Here is a 21619-nt window from a genome sequence, read left to right on the forward strand (position 1 = left end):
CATTATACAATTGGAAAGATAAAAAAATCTGCTCACCAAGTGGTGGCAGAACACACACATAAAATACAGTTGTAACTGGCAAGCTTTTGGACCCAGTGGCTCTTTCTTCAGGCAGAAGGGTTGAAGGGAAAGGAAGAGGGGTGAAGAAAAAGGACTGGAGAGGTCGAAGAAAAGGGTTAGATTTCATGAAAGTCACCCAGAACCGTGGGTCATGGGAGACTTACCATACAGGATGAAAAGGAGTAGATTTTTTATCCATCCAGTTAAATAATTTTGTCAGTAATTGATTGTTTTCATTGTTATGAAACACACACACATTCACACCACCAAGCACATCTCATGCACACATGACCACTACCACCAGCAGTTCTGACCAGAAAGCGAAAGTCGCGTGGATAGCAATCTGGAGTGTGTCAGGGAGAGGATGGCAGGATACAGGTGGGGGGGGGGGGGGGGGGGGAGACCACTGTCTGGCAAGGCATGCAGGGACTTGAGACTGCCAGGCGCAGTGTTTTGAGGTGGGGCATGGAGGGGGGATGGGGAGTGGGAAAGGAGAGGAGCAGGAATGGGTAAAGGACAGGCGGGTGCACTGGCAGAGGGTGGCACTCAGTGAGGGTGAGGATGAGGGTGAGGGTGAGGGAATGTGAAAAAGGAGGAAGTAATAGGACGAGGGGGCAGAAACTGTTGGGAGGAGGATGTAGGGACAGTAGGTTACCGTATGATGAGGCACGGATAATTTCAGAAGCACAGTACATGTTGTAAGGATGACTCCCATCCGTGCAGTTCCAGAAAGGTTGTGGTGGACAAGAGAATCCAGATGACCCGCATTGTGAAGCAGCTAATGAAGTCAAGAGTGTTGTGTTTAGCTGCATGGTGTGCCACAGGGCGGTCTACTTTGCTCTTGGCCACAGTTTGGCACTGGCCATTTATCCTGGTGGACAGCTGGTTGGTAGTCACACCAATATAAAAAGCTGTGCAATGGTTGCAGCAGCAGTACACAACATGGCTGCTTTCACCGATGGCCCAGTCTTTGATGGGGCAATATAAGCCTGTGACAGACCTGGAATAGGAAGTGCTGTATGGGTGGATTGTGCAGGTCTTGTACCTGGTCTTCCACAGGGATATGATCCCTGTTGCAAGGGGTTGGGAGTGGGAGTGGTATAGGGATAGACTAGGACGTTGTGCAGGATGGGTGGGTGACAGAACACTGCCCTAGGAGGGGTGGGAAAGATCTTGAGTAGGCTGTCACTCATCTCAGGGTATGATGATAGATAATCAAAGCCCTGATTAAGGATGTGGTTCAGGTGTTCCAGTCAAGGGCAGCACTGGATGAAGAAGGGTGCACGCTTTCATAGCTGGCTCTTCGAGGTGGTAGGAGGATTGAGGGTGTATGGGGAAATGGCACGGGAAATATGTTTGCAAACTAGGTTTAGTGGACAGTGCCTGTCTGTGAAAGCCCTGTGAGAACTTCAGTATACCAGGAAAGGGTATGCTGTATGGAATGGAGTTATATTGGTATGACAACCCACCATCTACCACGACGAACGGACACTGCCAAACTGTAGCCAAGGGCAAAGTAAACCATTCAGTGGCACAACATGCAGTTGAAGACAACATGCTTGACCTCAATAGCTGTTTCACAACCTGGGCCATTTGGACCCTCCTCTCCACCACCAGCTTCTCTGAACTGTGCAGATGGGAGTTGTTCTTACAACACATTCTCCGCTCCTGAAATTATTCCGGCCTCAACCTAAGGTAACCTACGGTTCCCACAACCTCCATTCAACAGTTTCTACACCCTCTCCCCCCCCCCCCTCCCCCCTCCAATCCTATCAGATCCTCACTTTTCACATTCCCTCACACTCTTTATGTGCCTTCCTCTACCAATGTACTCCCCTGTCCTCTCCCCTTCCCCACCCCTCCCCTTTTCTGCTCCCCTAGTCCAACTCCCCTCCCCCCCCCCCCCCCCAAATCCCACTTCCCATCCATCAATGCTGTGCCTTGCAGTCTGTGGTCTCTGGACACCCTGCCAGACAGCACTCTTCTCACTCTCTCCCCCTCCCCCTCCCACCACCCGTACTTTGCTATCCATTCCCCTTCTACACCCCATTCCAGATTGATAATCTCATGACAGTCACATTCCAGTCAGAGCTGCTCATGGCAGCACTCATGTGTGTGTGAGGTGTGCTTACTTGTGTGAATGTGTGTGTTTTCTTTGCTGAAGAAGGCTATGGCCAACAGTTACAATGAAAGTCTTTTTGTTGTACCTGTCTCCAACTCAATGGGTCATCTTTATGGTGAGTAGCAGTCTATTCTTTTCCTAATATTGTTGATATTCCAATGTGGAGTTTCTATTGTTTAAAACAATAGTGACTGGTAGGAGAAAATATGAACAAATAATAACTTACTTTCATTCAGGTGGCAAAATGACAATTTTAGGCTTTTATACCTTCCCCCCCCCCCCCAATAAATTTCTGTGGATGCCTATGGTGATACGGTAGTGTTAAGACATCAAGGAATAATTCGCATGATACTTTAGGGAGCTTAGAGGGTAAACTGTTGGGAAAGAAAGAGAATGGAAAGCATCTAATAAGTAACTGATGATTTTGGCTGCAAATGCTACTCTGAGATGAAGAGGTTGGCACAGGAATAGAATTTGTTGTGGAACACATCATTCCAGACAGAAAATGCAATCACAAAAAAATTAACTTAGAACTCTTTGTACACATTCAGATGGTTCCCGCCAGTCACCTGACTTCACTAATTGGCTCATTTCTACCCCGATTCACTTTCATTGCACATAAAATAATATTAGTTGTTTCAAAGTCCCACTGAGCATAAAATTAAAGGGTATAGCCATCCTAACAACAAAATATGTAACTTAGCATGAATTGATTTAAAAAAAGGAGGGGGATTTGTTCTTACAGCCGACGTGACTGGCAACATACCTGCTCCTTTCAGAAACAAATTTTCCAGTGTATTTACTTATAAGACCAACTTTTGCCGCTAGTATATAAAATTTTGCTGCAGAATGAAAGTTAATTGCTTATCATGAATGGGATGTGGGCAGACTTGTTTCTGTGGCTACATCATTTGCAGTCCCAATACAGCATGCAAAGACTATGTTAACAAATTTCTGATTTGACTCAATGTCCAACATTTCAGAAGAAATACATTTACAAAATTAAAAAGAAAGTACTTACAATTGCTATATGTGCAATATTATACCATATATCAGCAATTACTTCATCTGTTGCTAAATTTAAAGCTCGTTCAAAGCATGTCAGTGTCATGTCATATTGCTGAGCATAAAAACAACAGAGTCCAAGATTATTGAAAAGCTCTGCATTGTATACTCCCATTTGCAGCAGACGTCTGAAAAGGAAATGTTATTCTTAATATTTTGCTTATTGTCTTAAAGGTAGGAGATACTAACATACATAAAAGTAATTGTAGTACACTCCAAAGTCACATTGATGAAAAGTTAGGGCAATAGGTGCCTGTAAGAGGGGTGGAATGGGGGAGGAAGAAGAAGGGACTCATCCAATCTTGGAACACAGAAACAGTAAATCTTATAATGATGCAAAACACATTTATTGCAATGTTGCTCGTTGGAGCCTGTTGACATTATTTTGATGATAAGCCATCTATAAACACTAGACATGAACCACACGGCTCTCCTCTAAATCTTCAATGGGTGTCTTCCTTCACATCATAATTTTATAACGAGTTCAATAGTCTTACTTTCCAGCACTTGCTTGCAACCTGATAAGTGAGGTGATATATCGGCAAGGCATCTCTTAACCTTTTTTTTCTGTAGTGCCGCTGTCAATTAACCTCTCTAGCCAAAACAAAAAGCTCTATCTTGTGTACCCCATGAGAACCAGGCACAAGGTACTATTTACACGAGTAGACATAGAACGAAGATAGTTATAACAAATTTTTAGTCCAGCATGTTTGGCATTAACTCATTAACTTTTACAGCTTGCAAGTTTCAATAGAGATAATAGTACTCTTGATGTAGAATATATCTGTTACTCTACAAATGTGATCACTTTCTCAGTGAGAAACGTGACACATGGCTGTTTTTTTTTATAATAATCTTAAATTGTCTTTATTTTTTCCGTACGGTTGTTATACTTTCTCTCTCTCTTTCTCTGCCTCTCTGCCTCTCTCTCTCTCTCTCTCTCTCTCTCTCTCTCTCTCACACACACACACACACACACACACACACACAAATCAGAAACTCTAGGAATTATGCTACTGAAAAGAGCTGTCAATTATATTCCTCAAGTCACTGAATAACGGTCAGAGATTTTTATGGCTTAATACCTCACCCCTTTCTGTGTCACGTCAGGGCTGAGTAACGAGTAACGTCATTTCTCCTTCTACTGTTCTTTTTACGAATGTTACTGTTGTTTTCAACTGTGACTGATTGTTGGCAACAAACTTATGGCGGAGTAAATTCACAGACGACTGCCAGTATGCATGACTGTTTGTAGAACTGTCTACAAGAGTTTCTAAAGCAGACACTACACATCATCTTTATTAGAGATTTTTGTGCAACAAACTTTCTTCCTCAGTGAAGGGTTGTTTGCAGAATATGATGCTCTGAAACATTAGTCCCCCCATGAGCCAAAAACTTTGCCAAAGACTGGTGGCATGCATGCCTCAATGATATAGATAGTTATAACATAGGTGCAATCACAACAGAGGGGTCCCTGCAGAGCAGTCAAATTAACCAGTGGTTTCTGAAAAGGGCAGCTGCCTTTTCTGTAGTTGCAGAGGCAACAATCTATAAGATCAACTGATCCGGCCTTGTAATATTAGCAAATATGGCCTTGCTGTGCTCGTACCATGAATGACTGAAAGCAAAGAGAAATTACAGCCATAATTTTTTCTGTAAGGGAGTGTAGCTGTAGCAGTTGGCTTCTTGGGTGAATTAGTCTGGAGGTAAAATAAGCCCTTTTGGATCTCTGGGCAAGGACTACTCAGGAGGATTTCACCATCAGGATAAAACAACCTGGTGTTCTACAAGTCAGCATATGGAATGTTAGATCCCTTAATCACGTAGGTATGTCAGACAATTTAAAAAAGGAAATAGATAGGTTGAAGTTAGTGAAGTGCGGCGGCAGGAAGAACAGGACCTCTGCTCACATGAGTAAAAGATTATTCAAACAAAGTCAAATACAGGTAATGCAAGAGAATGCCTAATAATGAATAAGTATGTAGAAATGTGGGTAAACTACTATGAACAGTATAGTGAACGCATTATCATAGTCAACACAGAGACAAAGCCAACACCTACCACAGTAGCACAAGTTTATAGATCAACTAACTCCACAGATGATGAAGAGATTCAAAAAAATGTATGATGAAATAAAGGAAATTATTCAGATGTGTGAAACGAAAATTTGACTGTGATAGGGGACCGGAATTTGGTAATAGGAAATGAAGAGAAGGAAAAATAGTAAGAGAATATGGGCTGGCAGAAAAGAATGAAAGATATAATCACCTTGTAAAATCCACAGAGCATAACTTAGTCATTGCTAACTCTCAGTTTAAAAGTCATGTAAGAAGACTGTATATGTTGGTGAGATCTGAAGAAACATGCATGTTTCAGATTAATTGTATAATGCTGAGACAGACATTTTGAAACCAGATTTTAAACCTGAAGACATTTCCAGGGATAGATACTGACTCCAACCATAATTTACTGGTTATTACCTGCGCATTAAAACTGGAGAAATTGAAAAAAAGTAGGAAATTAAGGTAATATGACCTGGGCGAATTAAAAGAACCAGACTTTGTTTTGAGTTTCAAGGGATCATGAGGCAATATTGGTCTGAATATACCAGAATATGAATGAGTAGCATTGACACATGAAACAGAGAAGACAGCAGAGTGTGCTAGCACAATTATCTTTCTGCTTTTCTGCTAACATCGAAAGTACTCAACTTATTGGTTCTGCAGAAACATGGCCTGCCTCCCAGTGGCATTTAATGTTACTCGGGTAAGAAAAGTTGTACAAAGTTTATCTGCACTACAACTCATCAACAAGGAGCACAAATGTATTTAACAGAAATGAGTTAATTTTACCAGGTCTGGTTTTAACTACTAAATGAAGAAAAGAATCTGAAGACACAGTTTCAGAAATGAAAGGAAAAAAAATATATAAAAAGCTTGTACTAATCCTTTCACACAAACAGCACAATCTCTCTCTAGCATTCAGTTTAAGGTTTTCAGTCAGACCTGATACTTTAAAAAAGAGAGAGAGAGAAGAAATCACATGTTTCACCAGTTAACGTATAGATTGGCACATGGTATTTACCAGTTTTGAATGCTAAATCAAGTCCTGTGCAGATGTTCACATTTGGACTTACAGAGGTCATTTATGATTGTACAGTATGAGGATACAGAATTTGGGTGGATTTCATTTGGAAATTTCCTCACAAACAATAGAGGTACAAATTTTTCTGCAGCCTTGTCATCAACAAATGAGCAAGCATTTGTACAATTAATTTTGTAATAATTCTGATAATAATGAAATAGGACTAAAGTAGTCCAGAAAGATGTTATATTACATGTAGATGATTTCCTGCATATGTTCAAATTTTTATAATTTTTTTGAGGTACTCCTTGGGTGGCGTGTGGCGGAAGGAGTTTGACATTAAACATCCCTATGTCACGGCAGGCATTACGTATTAAAAGTGCATCAATATTCAAAAATGATGGAAGTTATTCGAAGAAAATAATTCTGGGCCGTAATTAATTCACTACAATTACAGAAGAGTTCTTTAAATGTAAAAATACTGAAAAGTGATGCAGCAGTAATCGGAGAAATTAGTTAATGGATGAAGTCTGGATCTGATAAATATTACATAGTTATTGAGTGTTCAAAAATTTAGGAAGGAGAAGGGAGATATTTTAAAAGCAGATACTCGTCACTTTTCATTTCGACCCCCACCCTGACAGACTTTTACCTTTAAACAGCATGCCACATAGAACTTTCATCCTCCAAAAGAAAGTTTCAATTCTCACTAAAAAATCCAAAATTTCCATGAATGTCCTATACAGTTCATCATATACTTTTACATTACATCACATCTTCAAAAATTCACTATTACTCAATCTTAACGAAAATGTATAGAGCTCTAGGCTACATGACCACAGACTCTTCTTCAATCTTGTGCAAACTTCCTCTCCTAGTCCTAACAATACTGTGAAAAGGATAGTTACTACTCACCACATAGTGAAGATGCTGAGTCGCAGATACGCACAACAAAAAGACTGTTCGAAAAAGAGCTTTCGGCCAACAAGGCCTTTGTCAGAGACCACACACACACACACACACACACACACACACACACACACACACACACGCCTTTGTCAGAGACCACACACACACACACACACACACACACACACACACACACACACACAGACTGCAGTCTCTGGCTGCTGAGGCCACACTCCATCCTGTTGAATTCTCCCAGTCCTAAATTGCATGAAAGACCTCTTCTCTAATAGGCCAAATACCACTGAAGCCAATCTGCCTCTTACCTCGGTGACAAAAACTGTTTCGGCTGGTGTTCAAGATATATGAGACAGACGGAATACCCTCAGACTTTAAGAAGAATGTAATCATTTCAGTTCCAAAGAAGGCACATGCTGAGAGGTGCCAGTGTTACAAACTATCTGTTTAGTAAGACATGGCTGCAAAATATGTCCCTCATTATTAACAGTTGAATGGAGAAACTGGTTTACGTTGAACTCTGGTATGATCAGTTTGGGTTCCGGAGACATCTAGTAATAATAATAATAATAATAATAAAGATTTTATTGTCTTTAGGCCATTACAGCAATTGACAACGTCAAATGAAGTTACAATTTATAATACAGTGTGATAAGGTATTGACTACTGAAATATTTTAGCTTATATTACAATAAATGTACAGTGGGTCATCTGTTGGATTGCTGCATTTTACAGTTGAAGAATTCATTGATATCATAGAACGGGTAGGCAATAAACCATTCATGCAGTCTTTCTTTGAATGTATGTTCAGGAAGATCCTGTATGGCATGTGGCAGCTTATTAAATAGTTTGTGCCCTGTGACTTCATAGCTATTTATTGATTTTGATAGTCTGTGGTAAGGCGTGTATATGTGTTTGATGCTTCTTGTGTTGTAACAATGTACATTTTCTCTACGTTTCACATCTTGTAGGTTCTTCTTCGTAAAGATTAAGACACTGTATATATAGAGGTTTATTACAGTCATAATTTTTTGTTTAGCAAATAAGGGTTTGCAGTGAGCCTTATGTGAAGAATTTGTAATTATCCTAATGGCTTTCTTCTGCAATAATAGGATGTCATGTATATGACTACAGTCACCCCACAAGATAATGCCATAGGATATTATACTTTGGAAAAATGCAAAATAAGATGATCTGATGTATGTTTCAGGTACACAATTTCTGAGTTGTCTAGGAACTTGCGAGGCAGTACAGAGCCTACAACTTATCTCAAAGTTAGCCTAATGAAGGGCAAACTTACATTTATAGCATTTGTGGAGTTAGAGAAAGCTTTTGAAAGTGCTGACTGCACTACTCTTGGAAAATTTGAAGGTATCAGGGATAAAATACAGGGAACGAAAAGTTACCTACGACTTCCATTGAAACTAGACTGCAATTATAAGAGTCGGAGGACATGAAAGGGAAGCATTATTATAGAAGGGAGTGGGACAGGGTTGTAGTCTATCCCAGTGATATTCAATCTGTATATTGAGCAAGCTGTGAAGGAAACAAAGGAGAAATTTGGAAAGATAATTAAAGAGCAGAGAGAAGAAATAAAAACTTTAATCTTTGCCGATGACATTGTTATTCTATCAGAGACTGCAAAGGACTTGGAAGAGCGGTTCAATGGAATGGTTATTGCCTTGAAAAGAGATTACAAGATGAACATCAACAAAAGTAACATAAGGGTAACGGAATGTAGCTGAATTAAATCAGGCAATGCTCATGGAATTAAATTTGGGAATGAGCCACTAAAAGTAGTAGATTAGTTTTGTTGTTTGGGTAACAAAATAAATGATGATGGCTGAAGCAGAGAGGATACAAATTGCAGACTGACAATAGCAATAAAAGCATATTTCAAAAAGAGGAATTTGTTAGCATCTTACATCAATTTAATTAAGTGCTAGTGTATCTTTTCTGAAAGTATTTGTCAGTAGCATTGCCTTATACTGAAATGAAATGTGGAAAATAATCAGTTCAGAGTAAATGTGAACAGAAACATTTGAAAATAATTCTGAAGATCAGATGGATAGATCAAGCAACACATGAAGAGGTACTGAACAGAATTGGGGAAAAAAGAAATTTGTGGCACAACTTGGCTAAAATAAGTGACTAGTTGATAGGGCACATTCTGAGGTATTAAGAAATTTTCAATTTGGTAACAGAAGAGAGTGTGGTGGGTGAAAATTGTACGAGGAGTCCAAGGCTTGATTACTGTTAAGTAGGTTCAAGTGGGGGTGGAGGGTGTAGGTTGCAGTACTTATGCAGAGAGAAAGAGGGCTTCACAGAATGGACTAGGATGGAGAGACTCATCACAGCAGTTTTCGGACTGAGGACCACAACAACACAACAAGGCATTAGTGAATGAAAATATGAAAAACATGTAAACTTTTTTACACTTGGTATAATCTTCTGCAGTAATGTAGCTGAGGTCAAGAAAGTATTTTTTTTTTTTATTTTTTTATTTTTTAAATTTTTTTTTAAACAGAAGCATGCAGAATGAATACTGGTATTATGTAAAGGTAATAACTGAACATCCTACAGAAGCCTTATAATCACAAAACAATTTACTCCTTAATGGTAAATTAGGAAATTCACGGTCATAAACTGGAACTAAAGCTAATATCTATACAGGCTATGCGTGCCTGGCTAAGATTCATAACAGAGTTTTACATTCTTATACAAAGGTATGTAACAGTCTGCCAATAGATCAGTCAGACATCTTCACATACTCAAAATTAAAGTAAAATCATATTAAGTTATTTAAAAGTCAGTCCCATTATTATTAGTATGATTATATTAGCAAAAACAACAATTTGTAGTCAGTATACTTTATAGATGTTGCCTGTCATGGTTGCTCTGCCTACTGGTACTGAAGTGTTTCTCAGTCCTGTCATAGAACTAAGCCAGAATGAGGTGCAGACTATGGACAGTTGGAGGGAGCTGTCATTTCTGGTCTTTGTGAAGTTATTGGATCCTGTACAAGTATAAGTATGGTATAAATATATAAGAATACCAGTTACGGCTATTCTATGTGTGTGCAGGGTGAAAATGTATGTTAACATTTACAATGAAGATTATGTTTTGAGCATGGACAATGTAGTCCAAAACTAGTCACCAAAAATAAAAATGTTTGAATGCAACTGTGACAGGAGCTGGAAAAAATGAAATTTAGTAATCCAAGTTGATGGTCCTCATTCCCATATTACACTGAACTTCATTAAGATGAAGTGTTCCATTTAAAACACAACCAGCTTCTGTGGCTACAGTTCAGCTACTTGACTTCTTTATCACCAATCATGAATAAGATGTGTAACTCTAACAATGGAATAATGACAATATTATGAAAAGGATGGATTGCTACACAACATGTAGTAGAGATGCTGAGTCGCAGACAGGCACAACAAAAAGACTGCTGAGCAAGTAAGACCTTCTGAATTAGACTAACACACACACACACACACACACTTGTTCATGCAAATGCATCTCTCTCTCTCTCTCTCTCTCTCTCTCTCTCACACACACACACACACACACACACACACACACATGATCACCGACTCTGGCTGCTAAGGCCAAACTGTGAGCTACAGTGCATGATGGGAGAAGCAGCCTGGGTGGTGTGGATAAGGTGCAGGTTGGGGTGTGGGAGACAACAGGGTAGGGGTGGAGGAAGGGAAAGTGCTGCTTGTGGGAGCATGTACAGAGATGAGGTGGGGAAGGGCAGCTAGGTGCAGTCAGGAGGTTAGACAGAGGACGGTGGAGGGGGGCATGTGGAGGGGGGGGGGGAAGAAGAAAGACTGTTGGTGTGTGTGTGGAACACAGGGCTTGAGTGGGAATAGGGAAAGCGATAGGCAGGTGAAGGATATTGAGTAACGAAGGCTGAGGTCAGGAGGATTACAAGAACATAGCATATATTGCAGGGAGGGTTCCCACCTGTGCAATTCAGAAAAGCTGGTGTTGGTGGGGAGGATCAAGATGGCACATCTGTGAAGTAGTCATTGATATGAAGAATGTTGTGTTGGTCAGCATGCTCAGCAACAGGGTGGTCTAGCTGTTTCTTGGCCACATTTTGTGGGTGGCTATTCATGAGTACAGATAGCTTGTTGGTTGTACAGCCCATGTAGAACACAGCACAGTGGTTGCAGCTTAGCTTGTAGATCACGATAGGTTTCACATGTAGTCCTTGTAACGATACAAGTGTATGTCACACAGCGAAGGAATTGTTCCGTTTTATTTTGTAGAAGTTATTTCGTAACTTAAAAAATATTATCAGTTGCAGGGCAGTTGCAAAAACGTGTATAAAGCAAGCAGTGAGATGACAGAGCACTGAGGGCGCATGTGCCATCTAATGGTAGCAGGGTAAAGTAAGGCAGCTTGCTGCTGTAAGGTGGTGGTCGGAGGATGTATGGGACAAGTCTAGGTCTATTACAGGGATATGAGCCATGAGGCAAGGGGTTGGGAGCAGGGATTGAATAGGGATTGTTACAGCATAAAGTCAGCATCAGCACACCAGTTGGGAATGACAGAGAAGAGGCGGCTGTGAAAAGAGGTCAGCCAATCGCACGCTAACCAACCTCCCTCAGGACAACAACATGAGAGCAGCGGCCGCTAGACGAAGAGGACATAAGCACTGCGCCTGACTGGTGGCAGCCCACAGTATTCTCTAAGTAGCACAGACTTGTGTTTGTCTATTCTGAAGAAGACTAATTATTTTGTATGCCGCCCTTTCCTTGCGACACAGCTATCAAAGTTAAGTATTGTAATCGTTTTGTTGTAATAAAACTCATTAATACAAATTGTTTGATTGGTTGTATAGCAAACAGAGTATGCAGGATTCCTAGACACGAATGAATAACTTAACGACAATCTGTTAACATTCGAACCCCAGCCATCAGCTGCCACCAATTGTCTCTGTTTTGTTTTGTCATGGACTTTTGTGTTTTGCTGGCGCCTTAATTCTACTCTTCTCAGGAATGTTTTTGCATGTTTTAACAATGTCTTTTACAGCGTTTCTTTCTATTCAGTGTTTTTATGTGGGTGTTGCAGAAATTTTCTTTGCTTGTGTGCTTGTTTTTATTGCTTGCAGTCTCTGTTTCTTGCATTTGCCTATTCTAAAATGAGCAAACCACCTCTCCCAACCCCTGCTCAGGTGCCTCAGCTGCAAGCGATAGATGCATGCAGCTAACACAGATGTTTCAGTTTCAGACGCTGCAGACTGCAAAATTTCTAAACACGGTACAGCAGTTACTCGCCGACCAAGACACAAGTACAGTGCGACCACACAACCAACATGCAACAATTGTAGCTCTGAGTGTCATATCGCCTTTTCGCCAGTTTAACAAAAAAGAAGAGGAATGGTTCAAGTGGTCACAACAGTATGAAGTCCACATCATTGCTCACAAAGTATCAGGTACTGTGAAACCACATTACTTTTTGTCAAGGGTAGGAAGTGCAGTCTTTCACCTGTTCAGAAATTCTTCCCTAATGCCACTCCGAGTGAACTTTCCCATGATCAGGTTGTAGGTTCTCTAACTAACTATTATGACCAACAAGTGAATGTGTTGGCAGCTAGGTACCAAGAAAAGCCAGAACAAACTTATTGTGAGTGTGTAACAGATTTTCAGGGTACGATAAGAAAATACAAATTCAAATGTGCTGGTGGTGATTTATATTCACATATTATATTGTGTGATGTGATCGTGTACAATGTAACTGATGTCAATCTGTTCTCTAACAGATTTTGAAACAGTCAGATCCATCATTTCATCACATAGTGCAAATTCTATATCAGTATGACTCAGGTGCCTGGTGGCCGATAAATCTGAGTAACCACCAATTTATTGGGTTGAGTCATCCCTTGCTCACAACCAGCCCAGTAGGCAGCAACAACACCCGTGCACCAAGCCATGTAAACAGTTCCCTAAACAGGCGGCTACATCAGTGAACAGAATGAAGTCATGCCCTCGGTGCTATTCAAGACACAAACGCCAAGATTGCCTGTCCAGACAAGCACAGTGTTACGCTTGTGGCAAGAAAGGTCACGTACAATCTGCGTATTTGCAACGGAACAAATGTAAGTATTCTGCACACTCACAAAAATCTAGTCACAAAGCCCTTGTAATCAATGCAGTGTTCAAAGCCTGGTGCAGGCATTAGCAAAACTAGCAAGCAAACAGTTTCCCTAGTGCTATGCCAGTCCAACAAACTTTTTGTTCTTTTGCATCTTAATGGAAAATGTGTGAAATTTCAGTCGGACATGGGTACCTCTGTTACATTGCTGAATCGTAACACACATGATCTATTAGGCTCCCCACATCTGTCTAAAACTAGCATGCACCTGACAGCTTGTAATGGACAAGATATTCTCATTCTCAGAAAATGTACTTTGCCTGCCATGTATCGCTCACATACACGAACTGTGACTTTCATGGTGCTACAATCACATGATTGTGAGAACATATTTGGCCTTGATTTGTTTGGCTTTAAAATTCAGGAAAAGGTGTTGTCAGTGACTGCATTCAATGCCAAAGACAATGTAGCCAGCTTGCTGAGAGTATTCCCTGAACTCTTTTCTGAAGGTTTAGGCAAGGCTAACAATTTTGTTGCACATATTACTATGAAAGACAATGTTCAGCTGAAATTTTGCTGCACCAGAACTGGACCCGTTGCATTATGGGACATAGTGGCTGCTGAACTCAGAGAATTGCAAGACAGCGGAGCTATTGTGCCCATACAAGCTAGTCAATGGGCAACTCCACTGGTTTTGCTCCCCAAACCTTCAGGTTGCATTTGCCTCTGTGTTGACTAAGTCTACAGTCAACCCACAAACTACGATTGCTACTCGTCCATTGCCATGCCCACAGGATCTCTTGGACAGATTAGGCACTGGTCTCTAATTTTCAAAAATTGATTTGTGCGACGCATATCTCCAAATACCACTAGATGAAGAATCTAACACTGTGTGTGTTGTGGACACTCATATGGGCTTGTTTAAATATTTGCATTTGCCTTTTGGCAGTGCTTCCACACCCAACATTTTCCAACAGTATTTAGAACATACGACTGCTCAAGTACCAAAAAGTCTAAACTATTTGGATGATATTGTCGTAGCAGTTCATACTGCAAAATTTTCGTGCTTTGTTTTGTGTGTTATCTGATGCAGGACTAAAGTGTAGACTGTACAAATGTGATTTTTTTAGACCTGAGTTGCAGTATCTTGGTCATGTCATAAACAGTCAATGTGTACATCCTCTTTAGTCACATTTGTTAGCCATACATGACCTGCCAGTTCATCGCAATGTCACAGAATTTCAGTCAGTGTAAGGGAAAACGAACTATTATATGCGCTTAATATCGATTGCTGCACAAATTGCAGCTCCATTGCATCGCTTGCGTTGCAAGAACGTCCCCTTTGTTTGGAGAGATGAGTGCTAAGAAGCTTTTCAAAAACTTAAAGATGCATTGCTCAGTGATTGATGCTTGGTTCACTTTGATCCTGACAAACCGGTTGTGTTGCAAGTTGATGCTTCTTCTTGCGGAATCGGTGCAGTGTTTTCACACAGATTTGGTGCAGGCCTATTGCTTTCGCATCAAAAATGTTGTCCACAGCTCAGTGTAACCATTCACAGATAGAGAAAGAGGCATTGGCTATTGTGTATGGTGTCACCAAATTCCACCACTATTTGTATGACAGAAAATTCTACTTAGTAATGGATCACAGCCCATTGCAATCCTTGTTTCATCCAAAGAAGCTGGTTCCTCTACGAACTGCCCAAAAATTGCAAAGATGGGCTTTGTTGATGTCTCAATACCAGTACGAGATTCTGTATTGTCCGACAGCTTAAAATGGTAAAGTGAACGCACTTTCATGTCTTCCGATTGGCCCTGATACAGACTTTGATGCTTCTGCTGCATCTTGTCATCACATCGATGCTCACAATTCTGAACTATAGGAAAACTGCACAGGGCACGGAAGCTGATTCAAATTTGAACATTTTGTTAACATACATTCACACAGCTTGGCCTCACTCATTGCATAACATAAAGAACTCTGTAGTGCACTGACACTTTGCACAACGACATACTCTCACTATACAGCAAGGTATGATTCTTGTTCAGAATGACAGTGGACAGTCAAGTGTGTTGATCCCCAAAGCTTTGCAAAAAGAAGTGTTGCAGTTACTTCACCAAGGACACTGGAGGATTGTTTGTACGAAACAGTTAGCGTGTCAACACTACTTGGCAGGGCATGGACACCCAAATAGATCAGCCAATGCCACAAAAATTCTCTGCTTGGCCTAAGTCGCAATCACAGTGGCAACGTGTGCACAGAGAATTTGCGGGATCTTTTTGGAACAATCATTGGTTGATTGTGGTAGACTCTTACAGCAAGTTTCCTTTTGCTGTGCCAATGAGCTAAATGGTGTCACATAGCACAGCTCAGGCTTTGTCCTCTATTTTTTGCCTAAAGTCATAGTGTTGGAAAATAACCCTCGGTTTACGTCAAATGAATTTGAAACATTCTGTGAACACAATGGCATACAGCATCTAACTAGTGCACTGTTCCATCAACAGTCAAACGGCGAAGCGGAACGTTTTGTCAAAACCTTCAAGCAGCAGATGGCCAAACTTTGCACCGCACGCACCAGAGAGCAAACATTTCAACTGTTTCCCACCTCCTATCATTTGTATCCACGAGATGGACCACTGGTGTCAGAATTGCTTCACAGCCCCTGCCATTGGACACTGCTCGACCCACCTCAGCATCCAGCACCGATGTTTTTCAGGGTTTTTTATGACAGCAGACAGTGGGCACAAGGCGAGATCCTTGGTTGACTTGGCACATGCATTATCTCATTTCAGGCCCAGACAGATTTCTGTGCCGACCTCACAATCAAATTTGCCACTGTTACGTGCACAGCGATCCTTCTGTATCTCTTCCTCCAGATTCACAAATCCCAAGGACAGTGCGGCCACAGCAGCTGCCAGAGGGTGTCATCACAACACTGCAGGACGACCCCATGGAGATGGAGCTTTCGCCTCCTCTCGTCCTACCGATGGAGCTGGCTCCACCCACATTGCAGTGGCCGACATCTTCTACATCATGGTATGGGCCTCAGAAGGTGGACACATACCCTTATGGGCATTTTCCAGGAAACGTTTCCATCAGAGTGAAGGCTGAATGGTGGCGTACAACTGGACGTCTGATGTCCCCTGCAGCTACAGCTTCTGGTCCATCAGAGTGTCCACACCCCTGCTTCTCCCCCTCCCCGTTGTCGTGCTCCATATATGACAACAGTCAGTCACTTTGGGGGTGGAGGAACGCTGCAGCATAAAGTCAGCACTGGCACACTAGCCGGGAATGACAGAGAAGAGACAGCTGCGAGAAGAGGTCAGCCAACCACATGCTGAGCGACCTCCCCCCAGGATAACAATGCAACAGCAGTGACCCCTAGATGAAAAGGACATAAGCGCCACGCTCGACTGAGGGCAACCCACTTTGATAGCAGCCTCAATGTTAGCCACTTCATTAGCCAACACATTGTAGCATCTATCATTAGTATTCTCTATATAGCACAGACTTGAGTTTGCCTATTCTGAAGAAGACTGATTATTTTGTATATCACCCTTTGCTTGAAACACATCTATCAAACTTAAGTATTGTAATTGTTTTGTTGTAACAAAGCTCATTAATACGAGTTGTTTGATTGTTTGTCTAGCGAACTGAGTATGCAGGATTCCTAGACACAACAGGGATGGATGAGGATGTTGTAGGTTCAGTGGGTCGTGGAATACCACTGTGGGAGGAGAGGGAAGGTTAGCAGGCAGGACATTCCTTATTTCAGGAAACGACAAGCGGTAGTCGAAACCCTGGCTGAGAAAGTGATTCAGTTGCTCCAGCCCTGCGTACTACTGAGACATGAGGGAATGCTCCTCTGTGACAGGGTAGTAGGACTTTTGGAGGTGATGGCTGACTGTAGGGATAGGGTACCGGATATCTGTTTCTGAGCGAGGTTGCATAGTCTCCACCTGAAATGAATGTATGATTTCTTCTGACATGTCAGGAGCTGCATGTCTAGTTAATCAAATCTAATGATGGAGCCAAAACAGTGAAATAGTTAAGGAAAAAAGAAAAAAAACTTATTTATTGCACCACACACTGACAAGTTTACTGCCTACAAGATGATTTACCACGTCTAAACTGCTGTTTCTTATATACTTTTTAATAATCACATGTGAGTTCATATATTGTTTCAGAGAGACTTTTTAAAGTTAACAGTTAAAATTTGATTGCTTTTACAATTTTATAGAATTTGGTTCTATAATATGTTACAAGGCGTTTCAATCCTTCTGGGTCAAATTGAAACAAGTGACAGTGAGTCGACAACCGATTATATTGAGATAGGGTGCTTATTTATGTGTACTGCATAACAACAACGTGTACTGCGCAATGCGTACTGCATAACAACAATGTAGATCATAGTAATTGTGTAAAGTGACAACCGCCAGTTGCCTGCATGTATGTCAATGACACAAAGTTCTGCCACACTTTGTCAAAGATCTCTGGTGTCTGTTGTACCAGGAGACAAGCGGCTTGCATTTTAGCAAGCAAATCTTTATCCATTTCTACCAGGATTTCATAGACCAACATCTTGTTGTAACCCCAGAGGAAAAAGTCTAGAGATGCGAGACCTGGTGACTGTGCTGGCCATGGGACAGGACTTCCCCTTCCAATCCAATGATGAGGATACATGTTGTTCAGCTGCTTGTGGACATTAATGTCGAAGTAGGCTGGTATACTGTCATGTTCAAACCACATCCTTTTGCACACAACAAGGGGTACAGTCTCCAAGAATTATGGCAGCACGTCTCACAGGAACACTAGGTAATGTGGACCAGTCAAACAGGAAGACAGCAAATAAGGTCCTATTAATATAATCCATTGTGGAGTCGAGGTAGCAGTTGTCGTTATACTGGTTATCACTGTTAGCATTCAACCGCAATTCTTATACATATATTTTAACAATGCGTTTCAAGAGGCAATGCTCTCATCATCAGGTTGTAAAGTCTATGTCATGAAATTAAACGGACTAAAAAGACAAAATACCATCACAAATAGTTGGGAAGTCCATAGAGTCAAACAGAATTAAAAGTATATGGACTGTGGGTCCTCGTCTTACATTGAAGTTGTTGACACAAGTCGATGGCCGTCCCATAGCTACCAAGTATGCTGTCGCACTGTGCCAGCTCGGGAGCTGTTGTGGACTGACGTGCCTAGGTGTTGTGGCGTGGTTACAGCCGTGTGCTTGACGGTAACGCTATGCTATTGGGCGCGTTATTTCCTTATTGCATTGGTCTGCCATCGTTCAAGTTAGGAAATTATGACAAATCAGCTGTTGCGAACCATATATATGAAACAGGCCATCCCCTTAATAGCATAGAAGATAACGTAGAAATATTGCATGTAGAAAAGAAAGGGAGGAAACTTGATTTACTAGAGGAATTCGAGATAGCTATCCATGGAAAGAAACAAAGCAATATTCTAAATACACAAGATAATTTTAAAGGAATGAGATTTTTTAGCAGGTTTTTAGAATTATTTTAGGGTAGGTATGCGACTTTAAACTTGTAGCATGTCACTGCCAGAGTTGCGAGAGGCTAACGATGGCAGACCAATGCAATAAGGAAATAACGCGCCCAATAGCATAGCGTTACCATCAAGCACACAGCTGTAACCACGCCACAACACCTAGGCACGTCAGTCCACAACAGTTCCCGAGCCGGCACAGTGCGACAGCATACTTGGTAGCTATGGGACGGCCATCGACCTGTGTCAACAACTCCAATGTAAGACGAGGACCCACAGTCCAATATACTTTTAATTCTGTTTGACTCTATGGACTTCCCAACTATTTGTGATGGTATTTTGTCTTTTTAGTCCGTTTAATTTCATGACATAGACTTTACAACCTGATAATGAGAGCATTGTCTCTTGAAACGCGTTGTTAAAATATATGTATAAGAATCGCGGTTGAATGCTAACATTGATAACCAAGGTCCTATTAGGTGATCACTACCAATGCACGAATGTATGTTGGGCAGAGAATTGTTGCTAGTGGCCACCAGTGTGGGTGGCATGGGGATTGTCCTCACTCCAGACATGGTTGTTACAGCTGTTGAAAATACCATCACAGGTGAATGAGGCCTCGTCCACGAACAATAAAAACTGTACGAAGTTTGGCACTACAGGACTGTGATGGATAATCCATCCACAAAAGTGAGTACGGGGCTCAAAATTCACTAGTCCCAATGCTTGCATACATTCTTTATGATAGGTATGTTATACTTGTTCCACAGTACTCTCCACACTGTACCCCTGGGATCTTTGCAAGAGTGCGGCAGAACTGCATGCACCATTGCAATACATGCATTGAGACTGGCGGTCATTGCTTTGAACAATTACTATGAGCTACGTTGTTGTTAAGATGCATCCATATGATGCCTTTTTTGTGTTCAACTTTGCACAAGTGTGTAAATTTCTAACAGTGCAACTACGCATGTGCATTTGTGCATACATAATTTCCTGGAAATGGAGGCTGTGCATAAAATGCACTTTTTAGCAGACAACAGGTAGCTGAGGCCCACGTGTGTTTGACTGTGTAATGTGTTGAGCTTAGACTGTGAAGCAGATTATGCACAATAATGTCTGTTGACTCCAAAGGAAGCACACTTAAGTTTATACATTATTACAGACAAAGAAGAAAGTAGTATGGAGTGCCCCTTCTGAAGATTACTTGAATAAAAATTTGAGATTTGTTGCCCCGAGTGTCAAATACTATACAAAAGTTTAGAAGTCGAAAAACTGAGAAGAATGAGCCAAAAACTTATGAAAAGTGTGAGCCTATATGAAAACTGGATGAATATTCATGCTACAGCGACTTAAAAGCACAACTGGGAAGCCTGACATTTGGGGGGGGGGAGTTGATTCTCATGTCTATGAAAGTCCCAGAGTTTTCAAGTGGGAGGATGTTAATCTTCCTATCATCTTTCATCAAAGTTACGTAAACAAATAAAATATAAACGACGCATTGAAAGTTAATTAACCTTCACATAATGACTAAGAACCTCCCTTCAATATTTCTCAATTTCAGGAATAACTACTGAAATGCTTTGTTTTGAAATAAAGAATAGAAACTGGTATATAAGTCACCATTTAATAGCTAACAAAATTTTATTGCCAGCCTTATCACTGTAGGTTCTCAAGCAGAAATCTAAAGTCTCACTGTGATCTCCTTTGAAATTTGCAGACAAAATATTATCACCACCTTGTATTTCTCATACTGTTGTTATTTAGATACTCATTTACCTACAGTCACTTATGTGCTTTCTCTTTCTGTCACCTTTTCATCACAACAAACACAACAGAAGCTCCCAAGCAAAGAAGGGAATTCATAGCAGACTGCTTCCACACTGAAGCAATGTATGGACACAAGAACACACATGCATACATGTAGTCTACCCACAAATTTTTGTGCACGCTCTTTTATTCCCATGCATCTGTGATTATACATGACAAAAGAGGCATCATGTGGACATAAGTTTATGCGGTGTGTGCTGAATGTCCATAACACAATAAACATGTATTTCTGACCACTGGTTCCCTATCTCAATGTAACCAGTTGTGGATCAGCTATCAATTGTTTCAATTTGACACAAAAGGTTTGAGGCACTTTGTATTTATAAATCAGTTAACATTCTGAAATATCACAATTATCTTGACCGAATTACAAAAAATGCCTTTCTACAACAATGTTTGAATTACTTTGGTTAATAACTTTATAAATACTGTTTTGCTTTGATCACTAACATGAATTTTGAAACTTTATGGTTAGCTGAAGAACACTAGCTATCACTTTTCCACGTACAAATTTCGTAAATGCTAGTTTAGACATTTGTCTACATATGTCTTAACGTATTTTCAGTTAATGATTAGATATTATGTTATGTTAATGATATTTCATGTTAATTACTCTCCTGGTGACTTAAATTCACCAATGCAGTGAATTAACAATATTACAACACAGGCTCATACATTTACACAATTTAGTGTAAACTTCGCAATGTAGTATCATATACATCAAAAAGATCCAAATTACAGTTCTTGTTAAATGTTTCCTATTCTCACATTCTATGTTGGTTGGTTGTGGAAAGATTTCAGATGCAGCTGCTTATTAATTCTGACCTTCTGCACTGCAGTACTATGTCAGAACAAACACATGTGTCTCCCAGTTGTAGACTTCTTCACCACTTCTTCTGTGCTAG

At 40.8% G+C, this 21619-nt stretch overlaps 1 protein-coding gene across 2 annotated transcripts in view; it reads right to left on the reverse strand.

The window, feature by feature from the left end:
* The window catches only part of LOC126194686 (tetratricopeptide repeat protein 8), a 71795-nt gene that overhangs the window by 30560 nt on the left and 19616 nt on the right, over positions 1 to 21619 (reverse strand). For both annotated transcript variants that reach the window (XM_049932896.1, XM_049932897.1), the window contains exon 6: positions 3204 to 3375. In XM_049932896.1, coding sequence (XP_049788853.1) covers positions 3204 to 3375 — 172 coding nt within the window. The remainder of the gene's footprint in view (positions 1 to 3203; positions 3376 to 21619) is intronic.

Source organism: Schistocerca nitens, chromosome 7 (genome assembly GCF_023898315.1).
Source record: "Schistocerca nitens isolate TAMUIC-IGC-003100 chromosome 7, iqSchNite1.1, whole genome shotgun sequence".
NCBI lineage: Eukaryota > Metazoa > Arthropoda > Insecta > Orthoptera > Acrididae > Schistocerca > Schistocerca nitens.